The sequence below is a fragment of the Pinus tabuliformis genome, chromosome X (genome assembly GCF_031772625.1).
Source record: "Pinus tabuliformis cultivar Carrire ecotype Pingquan chromosome X, CPIR1, whole genome shotgun sequence".
Taxonomy (NCBI): Eukaryota; Viridiplantae; Streptophyta; class Pinopsida; order Pinales; family Pinaceae; genus Pinus; species Pinus tabuliformis.
The window spans coordinates 868,869,914-868,888,722 of NC_142308.1; the positions used below are offsets into that span (position 1 = coordinate 868,869,914).

General features: G+C 41.2%; 1 protein-coding gene across 1 annotated transcript in view; it reads left to right on the plus strand.

Moving 5' to 3' along the window:
* The first annotated feature begins 205 nt into the window (after positions 1-205).
* The window catches only part of LOC149142466 (uncharacterized), a 28,485-nt gene continuing 9,881 nt past the window's right edge, over positions 206-18,809 (plus strand). Inside the window, exons 1-4 of the mRNA XM_089447263.1 lie at positions 206-446; positions 554-624; positions 796-876; positions 1,254-1,297. Coding sequence (XP_089303389.1) covers positions 407-446; positions 554-624; positions 796-876; positions 1,254-1,297 — 236 coding nt within the window. The 5' untranslated portion in view covers positions 206-406. The remainder of the gene's footprint in view (positions 447-553; positions 625-795; positions 877-1,253; positions 1,298-18,809) is intronic.

An 18,809-nucleotide genomic window follows, 5' to 3' on the forward strand; every position in this document is an offset into this window, starting at 1 on the left:
TGTGATGCAATAAAATAACGTTATCAAATGAAAGAAAATTTACATTTGATTCTTGAAAACAAAATTTTAAGCTTTTCTCTACCAAATTTCGTTTGATTGAACTATCATTAAATCTCCACAAATGGTTAATAGTCAAATGCTTTCTCCCTTGCAAAGAATACCCGCATACCATATAGTATAACTGATGAGCCCCGGGGAGATTATCACTTGCAAGTTGCCGCACCTAACATTGACCAATAATATATTCTCCCTCCGCTTTAGAACTGGTTGCTTTCTACATATTCAACGCTAGTGACATGGCTCTCTCGGGAATGGCAACGACACCATCGTTATATTGACTTTTCAAAGCTCCCAAAATTACATCACCTCAATCCCTGCGAAAAATCTGTTGAAAGGCTTGAGTGAAATGGATCCTTTTGTCTGGCACAAGGTTGCTGGCATTTCAGGTAACCACCGTCACTGGGAAATTCTTACAATCAGTCTTTTGGGTTAATTTAAAACTATATATCTGTGCCTTACATTATTATTCGTTGCCCTTCACTTACACACACAGGCATAGCAGCTGTGGGTCTGGGAACTTATGGAGCTCACGTGTTCAAGCCCGCTAACCCAGTTTATAAAGAAGTAAGTTTCAATTGATTATTTACTTTAATTCCAGTTTGTTTTTGATGAAATCCATGGTACTAAAAACACTGTAATAGACTCAATATTGTGGGTGAAATGACAATGGAGTTTTTGTTTTCAAATCTTTATTTAAGGTCTCTTCATTCCCTTCCCTAATCGGAATTTTATCAGCTTTGGTACACTGCAAGATTATACCATCTAATTCACACAGCAGCGATGTTGGCAGCTCCGGCTACTAGGCATCCGCACATTGTAAGTGTTCTGGCATAGTAATCCTGTTGGTTTTGTGTAAGAGTCAGTGGGTGCTAATTCTCAATTAGTGGTGATGAGGCCAATTCATGGAGTGTCATTGGATTTACATAAAAGAATCCAAAGCCCGTTTCTGGCTGAACCTGAATACTGGTGTCTAGGGTTTTAATCTCTTGCTGACACTTTACTTACCATGTTCGTGTTATAAACTTTAGTTGTGACATAGAGGGATTATGTGGTTCAGATTCTCATTATCATTTCCAAGTCTGTTTTGTTGGCCTAAATTGTACATATGGATTTTTGAAAAATATTGTATCTGGGTCGATTTCCACGATCTTCTGTTCATACAATTATCCTTCTTGTTTTGTTGGTTTGGGCAGTTTGGGGGTCTGCTAACGAGTGGCATAATAGCATTCTCAGGGACGTAAGTATTTCCTCTTCCGGCAGCCAATAGCACGTCTGTTTGCGGTCGAAATATTTGAATTTGAAACTATTCTCATTCTGGCCTCTCTTGGAAGCGACTGTTCTATACATGACTATAGTGTCAAGCGACTGTTTTATATATGAATATTCGTCAGTTACATAGATCTGAGAAATGAGGTATAAAATGCACTTTATTTGGCTTTCCCTACCCACATCCTTGTTTATTTCGCAAGTCTTTGTTTTTTAGAACATTAAAGCCGAGCCTCTTGTATCAAGGTGTATTATGTAACAGAAACGACACAGATTCTCAGAAATATGTGTTAGTTACTGAATTTAAAAGTGGGCTTCTACTGCTCATTCTATTAAATTAAGGGACATATGACACGGTGTTACAGGAGGCTAATGAATTTATTGTTGATATTTGGCAGAATAGATAAATATCATTCTTAATTCGAAGCACAAGATACTTTAAAACCTGCAAAACCCATAACTATAGTTGATCAGATTCATACTTAATAAAAATCTTGTTAAAATTGGCAACTAGGGCCAAATTCCACTTTGGACAGTTTATTTGATGGAGATGATGATTGTATTGAATTCCTCTTTTCGAGAGGACCAAAATTGACCTAAAGATCATCAAATTCGGACAAGCAGAAATGTGTTTTTGAATTTATGCCCACACGTGCAAATTGTCAAGGTCGGCCACATCATCATGTAGGTTCATGAAGCCCAAAAGACATGTCATTTCACTCTCAACGGCTTGTATAAATATAAGTGACCTCCAACCTCATTTGGCACCTCATTCACTCACACATTCTTCTTTCTCCTTCTCTCGTTGGTTCATATAACTATTTGGCATATCTCCTCACTCACATGTGTGGCAAGGAGGACGAATTTCAGACAGAAGTACAGGGCTGAAAATTTCAGAAGTTGACTGAATTTTGATCAACGTTGACCAAGGACTGTTTGAGCAAGTTTGACTTTGATTTTGGAGGGTTTGACTGTGATTTTGGAGGGTTTGACTGTGATTTTGGAGGGTTTGACTCTGTTTGGCCAGGCTGCATTGATCGGCATAGAAACTGAGATTTTCTGGGTTGTTTAACCTGTGTTGACTGCAGAATTGGCTTTAGGTTGACCACGTTTGACCGCAAATTTTGTTACTGTTTTGGGTTGACTTTGACAATTGTTGAAGGCTGAGTTTGACTGCATTTGACCGAGCACCAAAGACGATGATTTGCTGCTGCGTTGACCATATTTGACTTTCTGGTTAGGGCTGAATTTGACTGCAGATTTGACAAGGCTGTTTTGACTTTGATTTGACAAGCAATTTTGACTTTTTGTACTATCTCTCTTTGCTGAACATTGGATATAATAATAAGAAGAATTGATCAAAAGGGTTTTCCCCTCGTTGGGGTTTTTCCCTGGCATCCACCAAATTTGGTGTTCTCTTGTCTTGGCTTGTTTTCTACTTTTTATTGTTCATGTTCTATCTAAAGTTACTGTCAATGTGATTGCTATTGGAAAACTAAATTGGAAATTGTCATTGGGCTGCTAAAGGAACATTGAAGTAATTTTGCTAAGCATAGAACATACCATTGTTAACTAAAATTAACATGGTATCAGAGCCCAGGCCACAGGTGAAGACAAAGCCCAAGCAAGAGAGAGAAAAACAATCACTAAGAGAGATTTGTTGGACAGACTATTGGATAAATGACTTCTACATCTTAATTGAAAACTAAGAATAAGCTCAAGGACAAATCTAACTATCTTGCATGGAAGATGACTTTGGACTTGACTTTGGAAGAGCATGATGCAATGGACTATGTGCATGGAAAACTAGTGGAGCCTCTTTCAAATGCACCTATTGCTGCAAAGACATAGTATAAGAAAGGTGAGGTCAAAGCTAAAAAAATTATCATAGACTCCATTCAAAAACATTTGGTTGCCTATATTTTTGATTTGGGAACATCTAAGGAGATGTATGATAAGCTGGTTGGGATGTTCAAAGTGAACAATGCAAATCAAATCCTCTTTCTCAAGAACAAGTTGAAGGACATCAAAATGGATAAAGGGGAGTGTGTTCAATCATATTTCATGAGAATAACACAAATCAAGAATGACTTGCTATCTGTTGGAGAAGTTATTTATGACGGGGAGCTCTTGTTCATTACTCTTGGAGGTCTTCCAAGACCATGGAATGTATTTGTCACCACCATTCTCAACAATGACAGGATACTTGGTTTTGATGAGTTATTGGCTAGAAGCACTCAAGGGGAGACTAGGATGATGAAGAGAGAAAAGCCTTCAAATGGAAATGAACCTACCGTTTTTTCCACTCATGCTAAGAGGAAAAATAATGTTGGTCCAAGGAGACAGGGTCGAGGATTCAAAGAAGGAAGAAAAGGAAGGTGCTACAATTGCAACAGGTTCGACCAGTATGCTAGAGAGTGTCCTCACAAGAAGAATTCTCCAAGGGATGATGACAACAACAACCACAACAATTTCAAGGGCAATGGCAATCAAAGGAACAATAGGTTCAACAACAAAGCAAAGAGGAATGATCCTGTTGTTTGAAATGGAAATGGTCGACCTCCCAAAAGGACAAGAAATACCAAGTATGATGAAAGTAATGTTGTAGAAAAACAAAATGAGTTTTATCTTATTTCTGTTCTATTTATAGCCTCTCATTCGGATACTTTGGATCATTGGTTGATTGATAGTGGACTTTGTTATCCACCATTTTGTGGGTGATATCCCTAGGAGAATTTTTTTCTCCAAGATGCTCAGCCGACAGCTAGCGACCCTTTGCAACCACCAGCTAGCGCATTGCATCAATTCTATGCCACCTGAGCCAACCATGTGGTTCCTTGGCCATCTGCCATGATTTTATGTTTGAATGTGGGCCTCTCGAACCTAAAGGTATGCCTTGTCATTTGGTAATTGAGAATTGTAGTTTGCTTATCACGGACACTTTTAGACATGGATTAATGGGGGGATTCAGCGGAAAGAATGCGTGAGGTCTGTGCTTTTGTCCCCTATACCCCTTTTGGGTAATAACCTTGGATTATAGCCCCGTGGGATCTCTTTTATTGACCATTTGACTTTAGGGATGGTATTTCATGGTAAACCCCGATTTTGGTTGCGTGGTCCCCCTCCCTTGTCTGCTTATATTACCCTCTTTCCGCCCATTATTACCCAATTCATCGTTTCTCCCTTGGGTCCACATTCCTCCACTGGGTCCACATAGGGTTAGCTCGCCCCTTCCCCTCACCCACACCTTGGGTCGGGGCTAGAATGATGGCCAGAGGTTGATGCAGCTAAAAAGAAAGATAAAAGCATATTTGGTCACATTCAACAGGAAAATGTACCACAAAATGCAAAAGATGGCTGGAACAAACACATTTAGCACGTGGGCAAAAGCTAATACATGAGCTCTACCCCATTATCATGACCATCACCCTGGTTCCTACAGGTTCTACGAGCCTCCATCATCACATAGGAACCCATGATTGTCCCAATCTGTGGTGGGCAATGAACTGCCCTACCTTCAAAAGGGGATATTCACTTCTATATTTTACGCATTATGCTCTTACCCATTGGGTCTCGAGTAGTTAATCAAAGAAAATCATAAAAATGCAAAAGACATATAAAAAAGGGTGGAAAAATCAAGGCTGGTGCACCTCATGTACCACGATTGCTCCTTCCTATACATTAGAAACCCAAGTGTAGGCTTCCCTTTTATTAGCTACCCTTGTACCCCAACATGTGGCCCAGGGTTGCCCCTTCTCATCCCCTACTTCATATCTGTCACATGCCACTACGTTTTGAAGGATATACCTTGAACATATTATCCCCTTTAGAAGTAGAAACCATCTAATAGGATACCTAGTTAATCCCATTTGGAGTTTAGGAGACATTGGCACATCTCGAAGCCCGTTATGGAAGGGTAGGCCATTATGAAGTCTCTAAGCTCATTTATTCGATTTCCCTAATGACTTGTTGTACTCGAAGGCTAGGGGACGCATTGGATCTTATGTAGGATTGCAAATGGTCTCCATCTTGGTTTTGGTCTTCCTATACGAGGTCCTAATCATCCAAAGGGCTACATTGGCACACGTAGTGTGTGTGTTGAGAGCTATGGGCCTCCACAACAATAGACAACACTCCATGGATGCTCGAGATATTCCCATTGGACGAGGATGATGCACCTGGTTCACCTTTGCCCAACCGGCCCCACAGATGTACCATGCACTTGGCAGCTGAACCAAGATTTGTAAGATGATGTGGCATCCCCTACACCATCATCATAGCCCTTGCAGATGATCTATAGGCATTTTCGACTCATTTGGAGACCCATGAGGTTATTATTGTGCCCCCACACCCATTGGGAGCAACACAGGTTTATTGTTTGGAGAACAAGGGGCCAACCCCTTGTCCATCACTTTTGAGGGTTCTACTCTTCATTATGACACACATGGATCTCATTAGGCCTCTTAGAGGGCCTTACGACATGCATAGATTATTATTTGACCTCTTGAGAGGCTTATTCTTTCATTTGTGAGCTAGTTTCATGGGCTTGTCACCAAAAGTTAGATAATTATAACATTATTTTATTTTGGGGCTTATATAGGCCAAGGAGGCTAATTCGAACTCCTCATTAGTGTATAAATACAAGTGATATGAGTCCATTTGTTCATCATGACTTTGGATTGGATCTCTTCTCTCTTTTGAGAATTTCGCACTTTTTCTTGGAGCATGACTTGGAGCTTTATGGATGAATTTTGATGTGTGGATTTGGTTTATCTTGTCTTGGAGTTTCTATATTGTCAAATTGTGGAAGGTTGGATATACTCTATTACATGTAAGTACATGCTTTTAATGCTATTCTTGTTTTACTTTGTCATATACATTGTACTGGGATTTTCACTATTTTATGGGCTAATTGCTACATGCATTTAGTGCTTAAATTGTGGAATTTTGTCTCTATATAGCATCTCTCAATGTATGGGCCATGTAATGTGAATGAAATCTCCTAGGGGTAATTCTATCAACGAATTTATCTTGATAAGCCATCACCTTTTGCACATCGAACTATAAAAGCTGCAAGATTGCTTCTCTTGACCTAGAAGGCCAGTGAAGTATTCTCGAGTCCTCATTGACTAGGAACCAAAGGTACTCACTCATATTTATCATAGACTCTATTCTCCCAAGACTAAGGCATTGATCTACCAAAAGGTGGTCACCTTAAATCAATTTCTTTCACCTTTTCCTAGGTCTAGCCAAGTTGGGTCACTTAGGGCATCATTTTCCCAACAAACTATCCCTCCAAAATGTTCGATCTCCTAGCTTCTCCTATGCTGGAGTCTCCTCAAGACCACCTCCAAATTTGAGGCCATTTCGATGGAGTTGTGAGAAAAGCTAAGCCCTAGATTCGAGATCGAACTTTGCCCTAGTGTCCTCAAGGCTAGTGCCTCATAGGATCAATTTAACACTTTTAAGTGAATATTCTTTCTTTGATCCTTTCCCCCACTTTGTCTAGGGTAAGAACATCATTGGTTGCTAAACTCTTTCCTCCTACCCTAGACTAGGTCCACTTGGTCTCGTTCCTTTGAAAAGACAATTCTTCAAGAACCATCCTGGATACCAATTTCAATAAGGATTTTACGGATTGGGAAACTTTTTCACGAATCACATCATCTAACCTAACCCTCAAATCCTGTCATTCCTCTCCTAGAAGACATTGTACGTTGCTTAGAAAGCAAGTAAGCACTATCCTTCAACCTCTTCTGGAAAGGGAATCATTTGGGTCACTGCACATCCACTCATTGATTTATCCTTCATTAGTGACTCCATAGTATACCAGGTCTCCTCCCATCGGTGAAAGTCCGTAAATAATAGGGAGCCTTAATTGAGGTGACAGTGGGCTAAGACTCCATTTGTTGCCCTTGGCCTAGCATTTGCCCTTTAGGTCCCCTACTAGTTTGAGCAGTAACATTTTGGCGCCGTTGCCGGGGATATGAAACGTGTGCTTTGTTCCCCATACGACATATTGACATATCATTATTGGCGACTCTATTGGAAGAACGAAGCCCTAGTTCTTCGTTGAACTTTAAGATCGATGTTTGTAGGGTGAAGAAAGCATTTTTCTAGGCATCTTTAATTTCACCATGATGACTCCTACATATTTTTCATGTATACCTCAAATAGGTTGTCATTCTTTGATAAATTTCCCACTTTGGACATTGCTAGCATCCCTAGGCATCCTAATCATGTCACGGGAAGGATGGTACGTGGGGTGCCTGTGTTCAATGCTGATCCACTCTCCGCAATTGACCACATAGAAAGATTTAATGCACATACTTTAAGAGAGAAGGTTGTCCACCAAGATGTCCTTATGTTATTATTCATGGGATCTTTGGGTGGTCATAACTCATGGCTGCATGGTCATGAGCCTAGGAGCATCTCATCTATTGAAGAGTTTGTTGCTAGCTTTCTTATACATTTTCAAGTGCACCTTGCATTAAGCATCCAAGAGGAAGCCTTCATCGAGCATCATCAAGACATTAAGAGTCTAGGTAATGAGCAAGAAGACGAGTCCTCCTTGGGTCCACATGATGAAAATGATGATTTTCAGGACACGTGCTGGGAAGGATGAATTTATGGAAATTGAAATTGAGACCAACCCTACCTTTCTCAAGGATATTACTCTCAATGAATCCTCTTTTGAAAACCTTGAGAGAGATGGTCCCATTAGCGCCTAGAAATATGACATTGATGATTATTTCCACATTGACAAGGAGAAATGGGAAATTGCTGGTCCTCAATTTGATTGTGCTCCCATTTACGACACCCATAAGGAGGATGAGGATGAGATTGGTCTTCCCTTCCCCTCAGGCACTACTTATGATGACATATCCATTGATACCTTTGGGAAGGAGAATCTTCATTTTCCTTTGCATAAAGAGGGGCAGTTGGAAGTGATCAATTTTCCTTTTAGGAGAGACCCAATCTTTAATACTAAGGAAATGGATAAGGCTCCCACTTCCTTTGATAATGATTCTATGTTCAAATCACTTGAGCCTTTGGATTATGATTTTGGGAAAGCAAAACTCGTTGAATACAATACTTTTTCCTCCCTTTTTCCTATTGGTCATTATCTTGAGTCTTCATCAAGTGATTCCCTCATCCCTGGTCATATGATCTCAAGTAACAATGATCCCTTTCCCCCCTGTCGAGTATAGTGTCAAGGAAAAGCCCTTAATTGATTATACTTTTCCTCCTTGGACGCACCCTTAGGGTTTTGATCACTCCATAGTCTCCCCTCTCTAGTGTAATCATCATGTGCCTCCCTTTCCTACTAATCATAACCCGATAAAGGCCATAAGCCATGACGTAAATAATGACTCCATTGGAAGAACGAAGCCCTAGTTCTTCGTTGAACTTTAAGGTCGATGCTTGTAGGGTGAAGCAAGCATTTTTCTAGGCATCTTTAATCTCACCCTGGCGACTCCTACATATTTTTCATGTATACCTCAAATAGGTTGTCATTCTTTGATAAATTTCTCGCTTTGGACATTGCTAGTATCCCTTGGCATCCTAATCATGTCACAGGAGGGATGGTATGTGGGGCGCCCGTGTTTGATGGTGATCCACTCTCCGCAATTGACCATGTAGAAAGATTTAATGCACATACTTTAAGAGAGAAGGTTGCCCACCAAGATGGCCTTATGTTATTATTCATGGGATCTCTCGGTGGTCATAACTCATGGCTGCATGGTCATGAACCTAGGAGCATCTCATCTATTGAAAAGTTCGTTGATGGATTTCTTAGACATTTTCAAGTGCACCTTGCATTAAGAATCCAAGAGGAAGCCTTCATCGAGCATCATCAAGACATTAGAAGTCTAGGTAATGAGCAAGAAGATGAGTCCTCTTTGGGTCCGCATGATGAAAATTATGATTTTGAGGACACATGTGCTAAGAAGGATGAATTTATGGAAAGTGAAATTGAGACCAACCCTACCTTTCTCAAGGATATTACTCTCGATGAATCCTCTTTTGAAAACCTTGAGAGAGATGATCCCATTAGCCCCTTGAAATATGACATTGAAGATTATTTCCACATTGAAAAGGAAAAATGGGAAATTGCTGGTCCTCAATTTGATTGTGCTCCCATTTACGACACCCACAAGGAGAATGAGGATGAGATTGGTCTTCCCTTCCCCTCAGGCACTATTTATGATGACATACCCATTGATACCGATCAATTTTCCTTTTAGGAGAGACCCAATCTTTGATACTAAGGAAATGGATAAGGCTCCGACTTCCCTTGATAATGATTCTATGTTCAAATCACTTGAGCCTTTGGATTATGATTTTGGGAAATCAAAACCTGTTGAATACACTACTTCTTCCTCCCTTTCTCCTATTGGTCATTATCTTGAGTCTTCATCAAGTGATTCCCTCACCCCTGGTCATATGATCTCAAGTAACTATGAGCCCTTTCCCCCTTCTCGAGTATTGTGTCAAGGGAAAGCCCTTAATTGATTATACTTTTCCTCCTTGGACGCACCCTCAGGGTTTTGATCACTCCATAGTCTCCTCTCTCTAGTGTAATCATCATGTGCCTCCCTTTCTTACTAATCATAACCCGATAAAGGCCATAAGCCACGACCTAAATAATAAGGACTCCATTGGAAGAACGAAGTCCTAGTTCTTCGTTGAACTTTAAGGTTGATGCTTGTAGGGTGAAGCAAGCATTTTTCTAGGCATCTTTAATTTCACCCTGGCGACTCCTACATATTTTTCATGTATACCTCAAATAGGTTGTCATTCTTTGATAAATTTCCCGCTTTGGACATTGCTAGCATCCCTGGGCATCCTAATCATGTCACGGAAGGATGGTACGTGGGGTGTCCGTGTTTGATGGTGATCCACTCTCCGCAATTGACGACGTAGAAAGATTTAATGCACATACTTTAAGGGAGAAGGTTGTCCACCAAGATGTCCTTATGTTATTATTTATGGGATCTCTCGGTGGTCATAACTCATGGCTGCATGGTCATGAACCTAGGAGCATCTCATCTATTGAAGAGCTCGTTGATGGCTTTCTTAGACATTTTCAAGTGCACCTTGCATTAAGCATCCAAGAGGAAGCCTTCATCGAGCATCATCAAGACATTAAGAGTCTAGGTAATGAGCAAGAAGACGAGTCCTCCATGGGTCCGCATGATGAAAATGATGATTTCGAGGACACATGTGCTGGGAAGGATGAATTTATGGAAAGTGAAATTAAGACCAACCCTACCTTTCTCAAGGATATTACTCTCGATGAATCCTCTTTTGAAATCTTTTGAAAACCTTGAGAGAGATGATCCCATTAGCCCCTTGAAATATGACATTGAAGATTATTCCACATTGAAAAGGAGAAAAGGGAAATCGCTGGTCCTCAATTTGATTGTGCTCCCATTTACGACACCCAAAAGGAGGATGAAGATGGGATTGGTTGTCCCTTCCCGTCAGGCACTATTTATGATGACATACCCATTGATACCTTTGGGAAGGAGAATCTTCATTTTCCTTTGTATAAAGAGGGGCAGTTGGAAGTGATCAATTTTCCTTTTAGGAGAGACCTAATCTTTGATACTAAGGAAATGGATAAGGCTCCTACTTCCCTCGATAATGAATCTATGTTCAAATCACTTGAGCCTTTGGATTATGATTTTGGGAAAGCAAAACCCATTGAATACACTACTTCTTCCTCCCTTTTTCCTATTGGTCATTATCTTGAGTCTTCATCAACTGATTCCCTCACCCCTGGTCATATGATCTCAAGTAACTATGAGCCCTTTCCACCCTCCCGAGTATAATGTCAAGGAAAAGCCCTTAATTGATTATATCCTCCTTGGATGCACCCTCAGGGTTTTGATCACTCCATAGTCTTCCCTCTCTAGTGTAATCATCACGTGCCTCCCTTTCCTACTAATCATAACCCGATAAAGGCAATAAGCCATGACGTAAATAATAAGGACAATGGTGGAAGTGATATGCCAGAGGTTGCCGTCCATCAAAATTTTATTAGCTTGATCGTTGGCATCTCCATATTTTGGTTGCAAGAGAATATCTCATGGACTAGATTATATCCTTTTCTTACCTCTTCTCACATAATCATACATGTGTGGGCATCATATTTTCCCACCTCCCGCCTGCAACATCCTCCATGCGTTTGGGTTTGCATTCACTTTGAGGTCTACTGCATGAGTAATCATATAGGCAGGCATATTTATATTGACTTGATGATATGTTGGTAGCACTAACTTTATGTTACACTTAATAATAGCTTTGTCATATGCATATTAGAGTAGGATGCATGACATGATGATTTTTGCATTAGAACTAACATCATACGATATTTCTCATGGTAGATAGATGCATATTTGCATATTTTATTTTCTGTTGATTTTATGGCCTGACATATAGCATGTGCGATCATGAGACACCGCAAAAGCATGCTGTCCCTTGTTTTTCCATCTATTATATGTTCAGGTGACAGGTCTACGGTAACCAAGAGATTTCTGGAGTTCTCGTGACCTCCCGTTCAAGTACCTTCGCCCACTTCTTCGAAAGATCACGTTTAGTTGGAGTCAGATGTCACCCACCATTTTTTGGGTGATATCCCTAGGAGATTTTTTTTTCTCCAAGATGGTCCTCAGCCGGCAGCCAACAACCCCTTGCAGTCACCAGCTAGTTCATTGTGCCATTTCTCCACCACCTGAGCCAGCCATGTGGTCCCTTGCCCATCTGTCATGATCGTATGTTTTGAAGGTGGGCCTCCCGAACCTAAAGGCATGCCTTGTCATTTGGTAATTGAGTTTTGTAGTTTGCTTATCATGGACACTTCTAGGCATGGATTAATGGGGGGATTCAACTGAAAGAATGGGTGAGGTCTGCGCTTTTGTCCCCTATACCCCTTTTGGGTATTAACCTTGGATTCTAGCCCCGTGGGACCTCTTTTACTGACCATTTGACTTTAAGGATGGTATTTCATGGGCAACCCCGATTTTGGTTATGTGGTCTCGCTCCCTTGTTCGCATATATTACCCTCTTTCTGCTCATTATTACCCCATTCATCATTTCTCCCACCTGGGTCCACATTCCTCCACTGGGTCCACATAGGGTTAGCTCTCCCCTTCCCCTCACCCACACCTTGGGTTGGGTTTGGAATGATGCCCAAAGGTTGATGCAACTAAAAAGAAAGATAAAAGCATGTTTGGCCACATTCAACAGGAAATTGTTCGACAAAATACAAAAGGTGGCAAGACAAACACATTTAGCACGTGGGCAAAAGCCAATACATGAGCTCCACTCCATCAGCATGGCCATCATCTTGGTTCCTACAGGTTCTACGAGCCTCCATCATCACACAGGAATCCATGATTGTCCCAACTCTTGGTGGGTAATGAACTGCCCTACCTTCAAAAGGGGATATTCACTGCTATATCTTATGCATCATGCTCTCACCCCTTGAGCCTCGAGAAGTTAATAAAAGAAAATAATAGAAAGGAAAAAGACATATTAAGAAGGGTGGAAAAATCAAGGCTGGGGCACCTCATGTACCATGATTGCTCCCTCCTATAAATTATAAACCCAAGTGTGGGCTTCCCTTTTATTAGCTACCTTTGTACCCTAACATGTGGCCCAGGGTTGCCCCTTCTCATCCCCTACTTCATTCACCTATCTGTCACATGCCACCACCTTTTGAAGGATGCACCTTGAACATATTATTCCCTTTAGAAGTAGAAACCACCTAATAGGATACCTGGTTATCTCCATTTGGAGCTTAGGAGACATTGGCACATCCCGAAGCTCATTATGGAAGGGCAGACCATTATGAAGTCCCTACTTATGGTCCATGGTGGTAAGCTCATTTACTCGATTTCCCTAATGGCTTGTTGTACTGGAAGGCTAGGGGATGCATTAGATCTTATGCAGGATTGCAGATGGTCTCCATCTTGGGTTTGGTTTCCCTATACGGGGTCCTAATCATCTAGGGGGCTACATTGGCACATGTAGGGTGTGTGCTGAGAGCCATGGGCCTCCACAGCAGTAGACAACACTCAATGGATCCCCGAGGATGATCAAAGATGCTCGAGATATTTCCATTGGACGAGGATGATGCACCTAGTTCACCTTTCGCCAGTCAGCACCACAGATGTACCATGCACTTGGCTGCTGACCTAGGACTTGTAGGATGATGTGGCATCCCCTACACCATCATCCGAGCCCTTGCAAACGATCTACATGTATCCTCGACTCATTTGGAAACCCATGAGGTTATTGTTGTGCCCCCACACTCATTGGGAGCACCACAGGTTTATTGTTTGGAGAATAAGGGGTCAACCACTTGTCCATCATTTTTGAGGGTCCTACTCTTCATTATAACACCCATGGACCTCATTAGGCCTCTTAGAGGGCCCTACGACATGCATAGATTTTATTTGACCTCTTGAGAGGCTTATTCTTTCATTTGTGAGCTAGTTTGGTGGGCTTGTCACCAAAAGTTAGATGATTAGAACATTATTTTATTTTTGGGGCTTATGTAGGGCAAGGAGGCTAATTCAAACTCCTCATTAGTGTATAAATACAAGTGAGATGAGTTCTATTGCTCATCATGACTTTGGATTGGATCTCTTCTCTCTCTTGAGAATTTCAAGGTCAAATCATTCATCTACAAGAAGTGCGATATGTGCCTGATTTGAAGAAGAACCTGGTGTCTATTTCTGCAATGGAAGATAAAGGCTTCAAAGTGGCGTTCGTTAATGGAAATGTACGTATTTGGCAAAGAAACCCTAAAGATGCATTTACTCTTGGATTTAGGGTTGATGGTCTCTATCAAGTTGGTGGAAGTCCATTGGATGCTTTGGCAAGTGATACTTCTCTTTAATCTGAACTATGGCACCGGAGGTTTGCCCACTTACATTACAAAGCCTTACCTGGGGTAAGGAAGATGGTTACAGGTATGCTCGAATTCAATATGAACCATGAAGGTGTTTGTTAGGATTGTGCATCTGGGAAACTTACAAGGGGATCATTCCATTCTAGTGGAAGCAAGACTACCGATATTCTTCAAGTCCATTCTAATCTATTTGGTATGTTGGCTGTAATATCGTTGGGAGGATACCTATATTATGCAATCTTTGTGGATGACTTCTCACACAAAACATGGATCTATTTCTTGAAGACGAAGGATGAAGTGTTCAAATGGTTCTGTTCTTTCAAAGCATTGGTGGAAAATCAAACAGGGAAGAAGATTAAGATATTGAGGACTGACATTGGAATCGAATATGAATCAAATGAATTCAATGACTTTTGCAGAGAGGCTGACATTAAGCGGGAGACAACTATTCCATACACTCCTGAGCAAAATGGCATTCCTGAAAAGAAGAATCGAACAATCATGGAAGCCACTCGTGCCATGCTTCATGATCAAGGTCTACCCAAAGTTCTTATGGGGAGAAGCCGCCAACACTGCCGTGTATGTTCAAAATAGGAGTCCGCATCAAGCATTGGATTTCAAAACACTCAAGGAAGTTTTCACTAGTAAGAAACGTGATGTTCTTCATTTTAGAATATTTGGTTGTCGTGTGTATTTTCATGTCACTAAAGAGAAAAGGAACAAGTTGGAAGCATTTGGGAAGAAAGGTATGTTTGTTGGCTACAATGAAAATTCAAAAGCATATAGGATCTATGTACTTGGTAAAAGAGATGTGGACGTAAGTCATGATGTCACCTTTGATGAAGACTCTGCCCTTGGGAAAGTTAGAGATCACCCTATCCAAAAGAAGGACAATGATGATGCTACAGAAAAATAGGATGAACCTCCGCCAGATGAGCCTATGCCCGATGTTGATGGTCCGATGCATCCTATTGATCCACCTTCAAGTGATCCCTCTACCTCAAGGAAAAGACCTCTATGGCTCGAAGATGCTGAAAACATACTACGCTAAGAGGGATATTTCATGAAAGTAAGAAGCCAAACAGGTATCAAGGGTACTTGGTTGTTATGAGTATTATTGTTCAAGTTGAACCATGCACATTCAAAGAAGCCGTAAAGCACCAACGGAAGGATGCGATGAATGAAGAATATGAATCAATCATGAAGAATGATGTCTGGGATGTGGTGCCTAGACCGAAGGAAAAGTCTGTGGTCACTTCTAAATGGTTTTACAAAATTAAACATGGCGCTGATGGGAGTGTTGAAAAATATAAGGCCAGGTTCGTTGCTCAAGGCTTCTCTCAAAAGGAAGGAGTAGACTATGATGAAATATTTGCACTGGTTGCCTGATATACCACAATCCTATCTATTATTGCTCTTACTGCCACTCAAGGATGGAACCTACATCAAATGGACGTTAAAACTGCTTTCTTGCATAGCTCGATCAAGGAGGAAGTCTATTTGGAACAACCTTAGGGGTTTGAAGTACAAGATCGAAGGACACATGTATGCAGGTTGAAGTAAACCTTCTATGTCTTGAAGCAAGCCCCTAGGGCTTGGTATGAGAGGATTGATAACTATCTTATGAAGTTAGGGTTTACGAGGAGCTATGCTGATCCAAACCTATACTTCAAGGTTGAAAAGAACATGCCTCTCATTTACCAATGTAAGAGGGAGTTGACTTCCGAGTTCGAGATGAAGGACCTAGGATTGATGCACTATTTCCTAGGCTTGGAGGTTTGACAAAAGCCAGGTGATATTTTCCTTTCTCAAGGAAAATATATTGTGACGTTGCGAGAGAGATGGGGGATGGTGGATTGCAAGTCTGTGTCTACTCTGTTGGAACTCAACTTCAAGAAGCTATGTGGAAGTGCTACTGGGCCCGTATTGGCAAATCCTTCAGAGTATCGACAACTTGTGGGGGCCCCGATGTTCTTGGTAAAGACTCGGCCGGACATATGTTTCGCTGTGAATACGTTGAGTCAATTTATGGTTGAGCCTCACCACATACATTGGATTGCTGCTAAGAATCTCTTAAACTATCTCCGTGGCACAATCAACTATGGGCTGAGATACACTACGGGGAATTTGAGGCTACATGGATATATGGATGCTAATTGGGCTGACAGTGTGGTGGATCGAAAGAGCACATTAGGATGCTGCTTCTCATGGGGTTTGCTTCGATTTCATGGACGAGCAAGAAGCAAAAATTGGTTGTTCTAAGTACCGTTGAGGCTGAATACATTGCAGCTAGTATGGCTTGTTGTGAAGCTATTTGGTTGAGGAAGCTCTTCAGTGAGTTATTTGAGCACATGCTGGATACCACCTGATCTATTGTGATAACCAAAGTGGGATTCGCCTTTTAGAGAATCTCGCGTTCCACGATTGCTCCAAGCACATTGATATCATGTACCACTTTATCTGAGATATGGTACAACGAGGAGCAATAAGGCTCTAACATATTAGGACCGATGAGCAAGTTGTTGACATTCTCACAAAGCCCTGGGGGAAGGTCAATTCTTAGCCTTCCTTGAGAGATTTGGAGTCGTGGAAGGACCCTCCCATGAGGGTCCTGTTTGAGTTGAACATTGAGCTGTGGGAGCTCCTGGGGGCTTGGGGTACTTCTTGGAGCTATGAGCGACCATATGGTGAGTGGTTCACCTTCCCCTATAGGTGCGTTGTGTACAATGTGAGTGGTCCACCTTCCCCTGTGATACCCAATGATGGTTGACATGTGTGTAGGGTGAGTGGTTCACCTTATCCTATGATTGATGACACATGTGTGTAGGGTGAGTGGTTCACCGTCCCCTATGATTGATGAAATATGCATAGGATGAGTGGTTCACCTTCTTCTATGGCATATGAACAGGATGAGTGGTTCACCTTTTCCTGTGGATGCTCCAACATACATCCTACCCATGTAGTCCGAGACTCATGGAAAGTATCTCTCAGCTAGCCAATGTGTTGGGAAAAGTGGATATTGGACATAGCACTACAGATGGACGCATCGTGCGCTGCCTTACTCCCTATGTTTAGGATGCATGGTGTTCAACTGTCTGATTGGGGTTCTACCCTTGGTTATTGGCACTGACTTTTGTCAATGAAGAGTGGGAAGGTCTTGTGACTCACTCTCGATCAATTCATCTTCATTATCTATATCAATGTTCAGCAGAGCAGAGACGAGATACAAAGATGGTATATGACGACAAGATGGCATGATGATTGATGTTGATGGATGGATTGGGAGGTGGAATTTTCCCTAGTTGAGAGGGGGTGTTAAAATTGGCAACTAGGGCCAAATTCCACTTTGGACAGTGCATTTGATGGAGATGATGATTGCATTGAATTCCTCTTTTCGAGAGGACCAAAATTGACCTAAAGATCATCAAATTCGGACAAGCAGAAATGTGTTTTTGAATTTATGCCCACACGTGCAAATTGTCAAGGTCGGCCACATCATCATGTAGGCTCATGAAGCCCAAAAGACATGTCACTTCACCCTCAATGACTTGTATAAATATAAGTGACCTCCAATGTCATTTGGCACCTCGTTCACTCACACATTCTTCTCTCTCCTTCTCTCATTGGTTCGTACAACTATTGGGCATATCTTCTCACTCACACGTGTGGCAAGGAGGACGAATTTCAGATAAAAGTACAGGGCCAAAAATTTCAGAAGTTGACTGAAGTTTGACCAGCATTGACCAGCGTCGACCAGGGACTGTTTGCCCAAGTTTCACTGTGATTTTGGAGGGTTTGACTCTGTTTGACCAGGCTACATTGATTGGCACATAAATTGAGATTTTCTAAGCTGTTTGACCTGCGTTGACCGCAGGGTTGACTTCAGGTTGACAAGTTTGACCGTAAATTTTGTGACTGTCTTGGGCTGACTTTGACCACCACTGAAGGCTGAGTTTGACTGCCTTTGACCAAGCACCAAAGAGGTTTTTTGTTGCTGCGTTGATCATCTTTGACTTTCTGGTTAGGGCTGAATTTGACTGCAGTTGATTGCAGATTTTGCAGTGTTGTTTTGACTTTGATTTGACAATTCAATTTTGACTTTTTGTACTCTCTCTCTCTCTGCTGAACATTTGATATAATAATAAGAAGAATTGATCAAAAGGGTTTTCCCCACACTGGGGTTTTTTCCTTGGCATCCACCAAATCTGGTGTTCTCTCGTCTTAGCTTGTCTTCTGCATTTTATTGTTCATGTTCTATCTACAGTTAATGTGATTGCTATTGGAAAACTAAATTGGAAATCGTCATTGCGCTGCTAAAGGAACATTGAAATAATTGTGCTAAGCATAGAACATACCATTGTTAACTAAAATTAACAAATCTAAAGAGTGAAGACAACACTAATGTTATTATTATTTAGCTATCTTGTAAAGCAATATTAAGTTTATGAATAGTTTATTTAGTTACTCATATTGCATGCTCCGAGTAAAAGTTAGTTCGAAGACCAATTAGGAAATTTGATTTTTTGTCAGTTTCCAAGACTTGAATTTCGTAGCAACT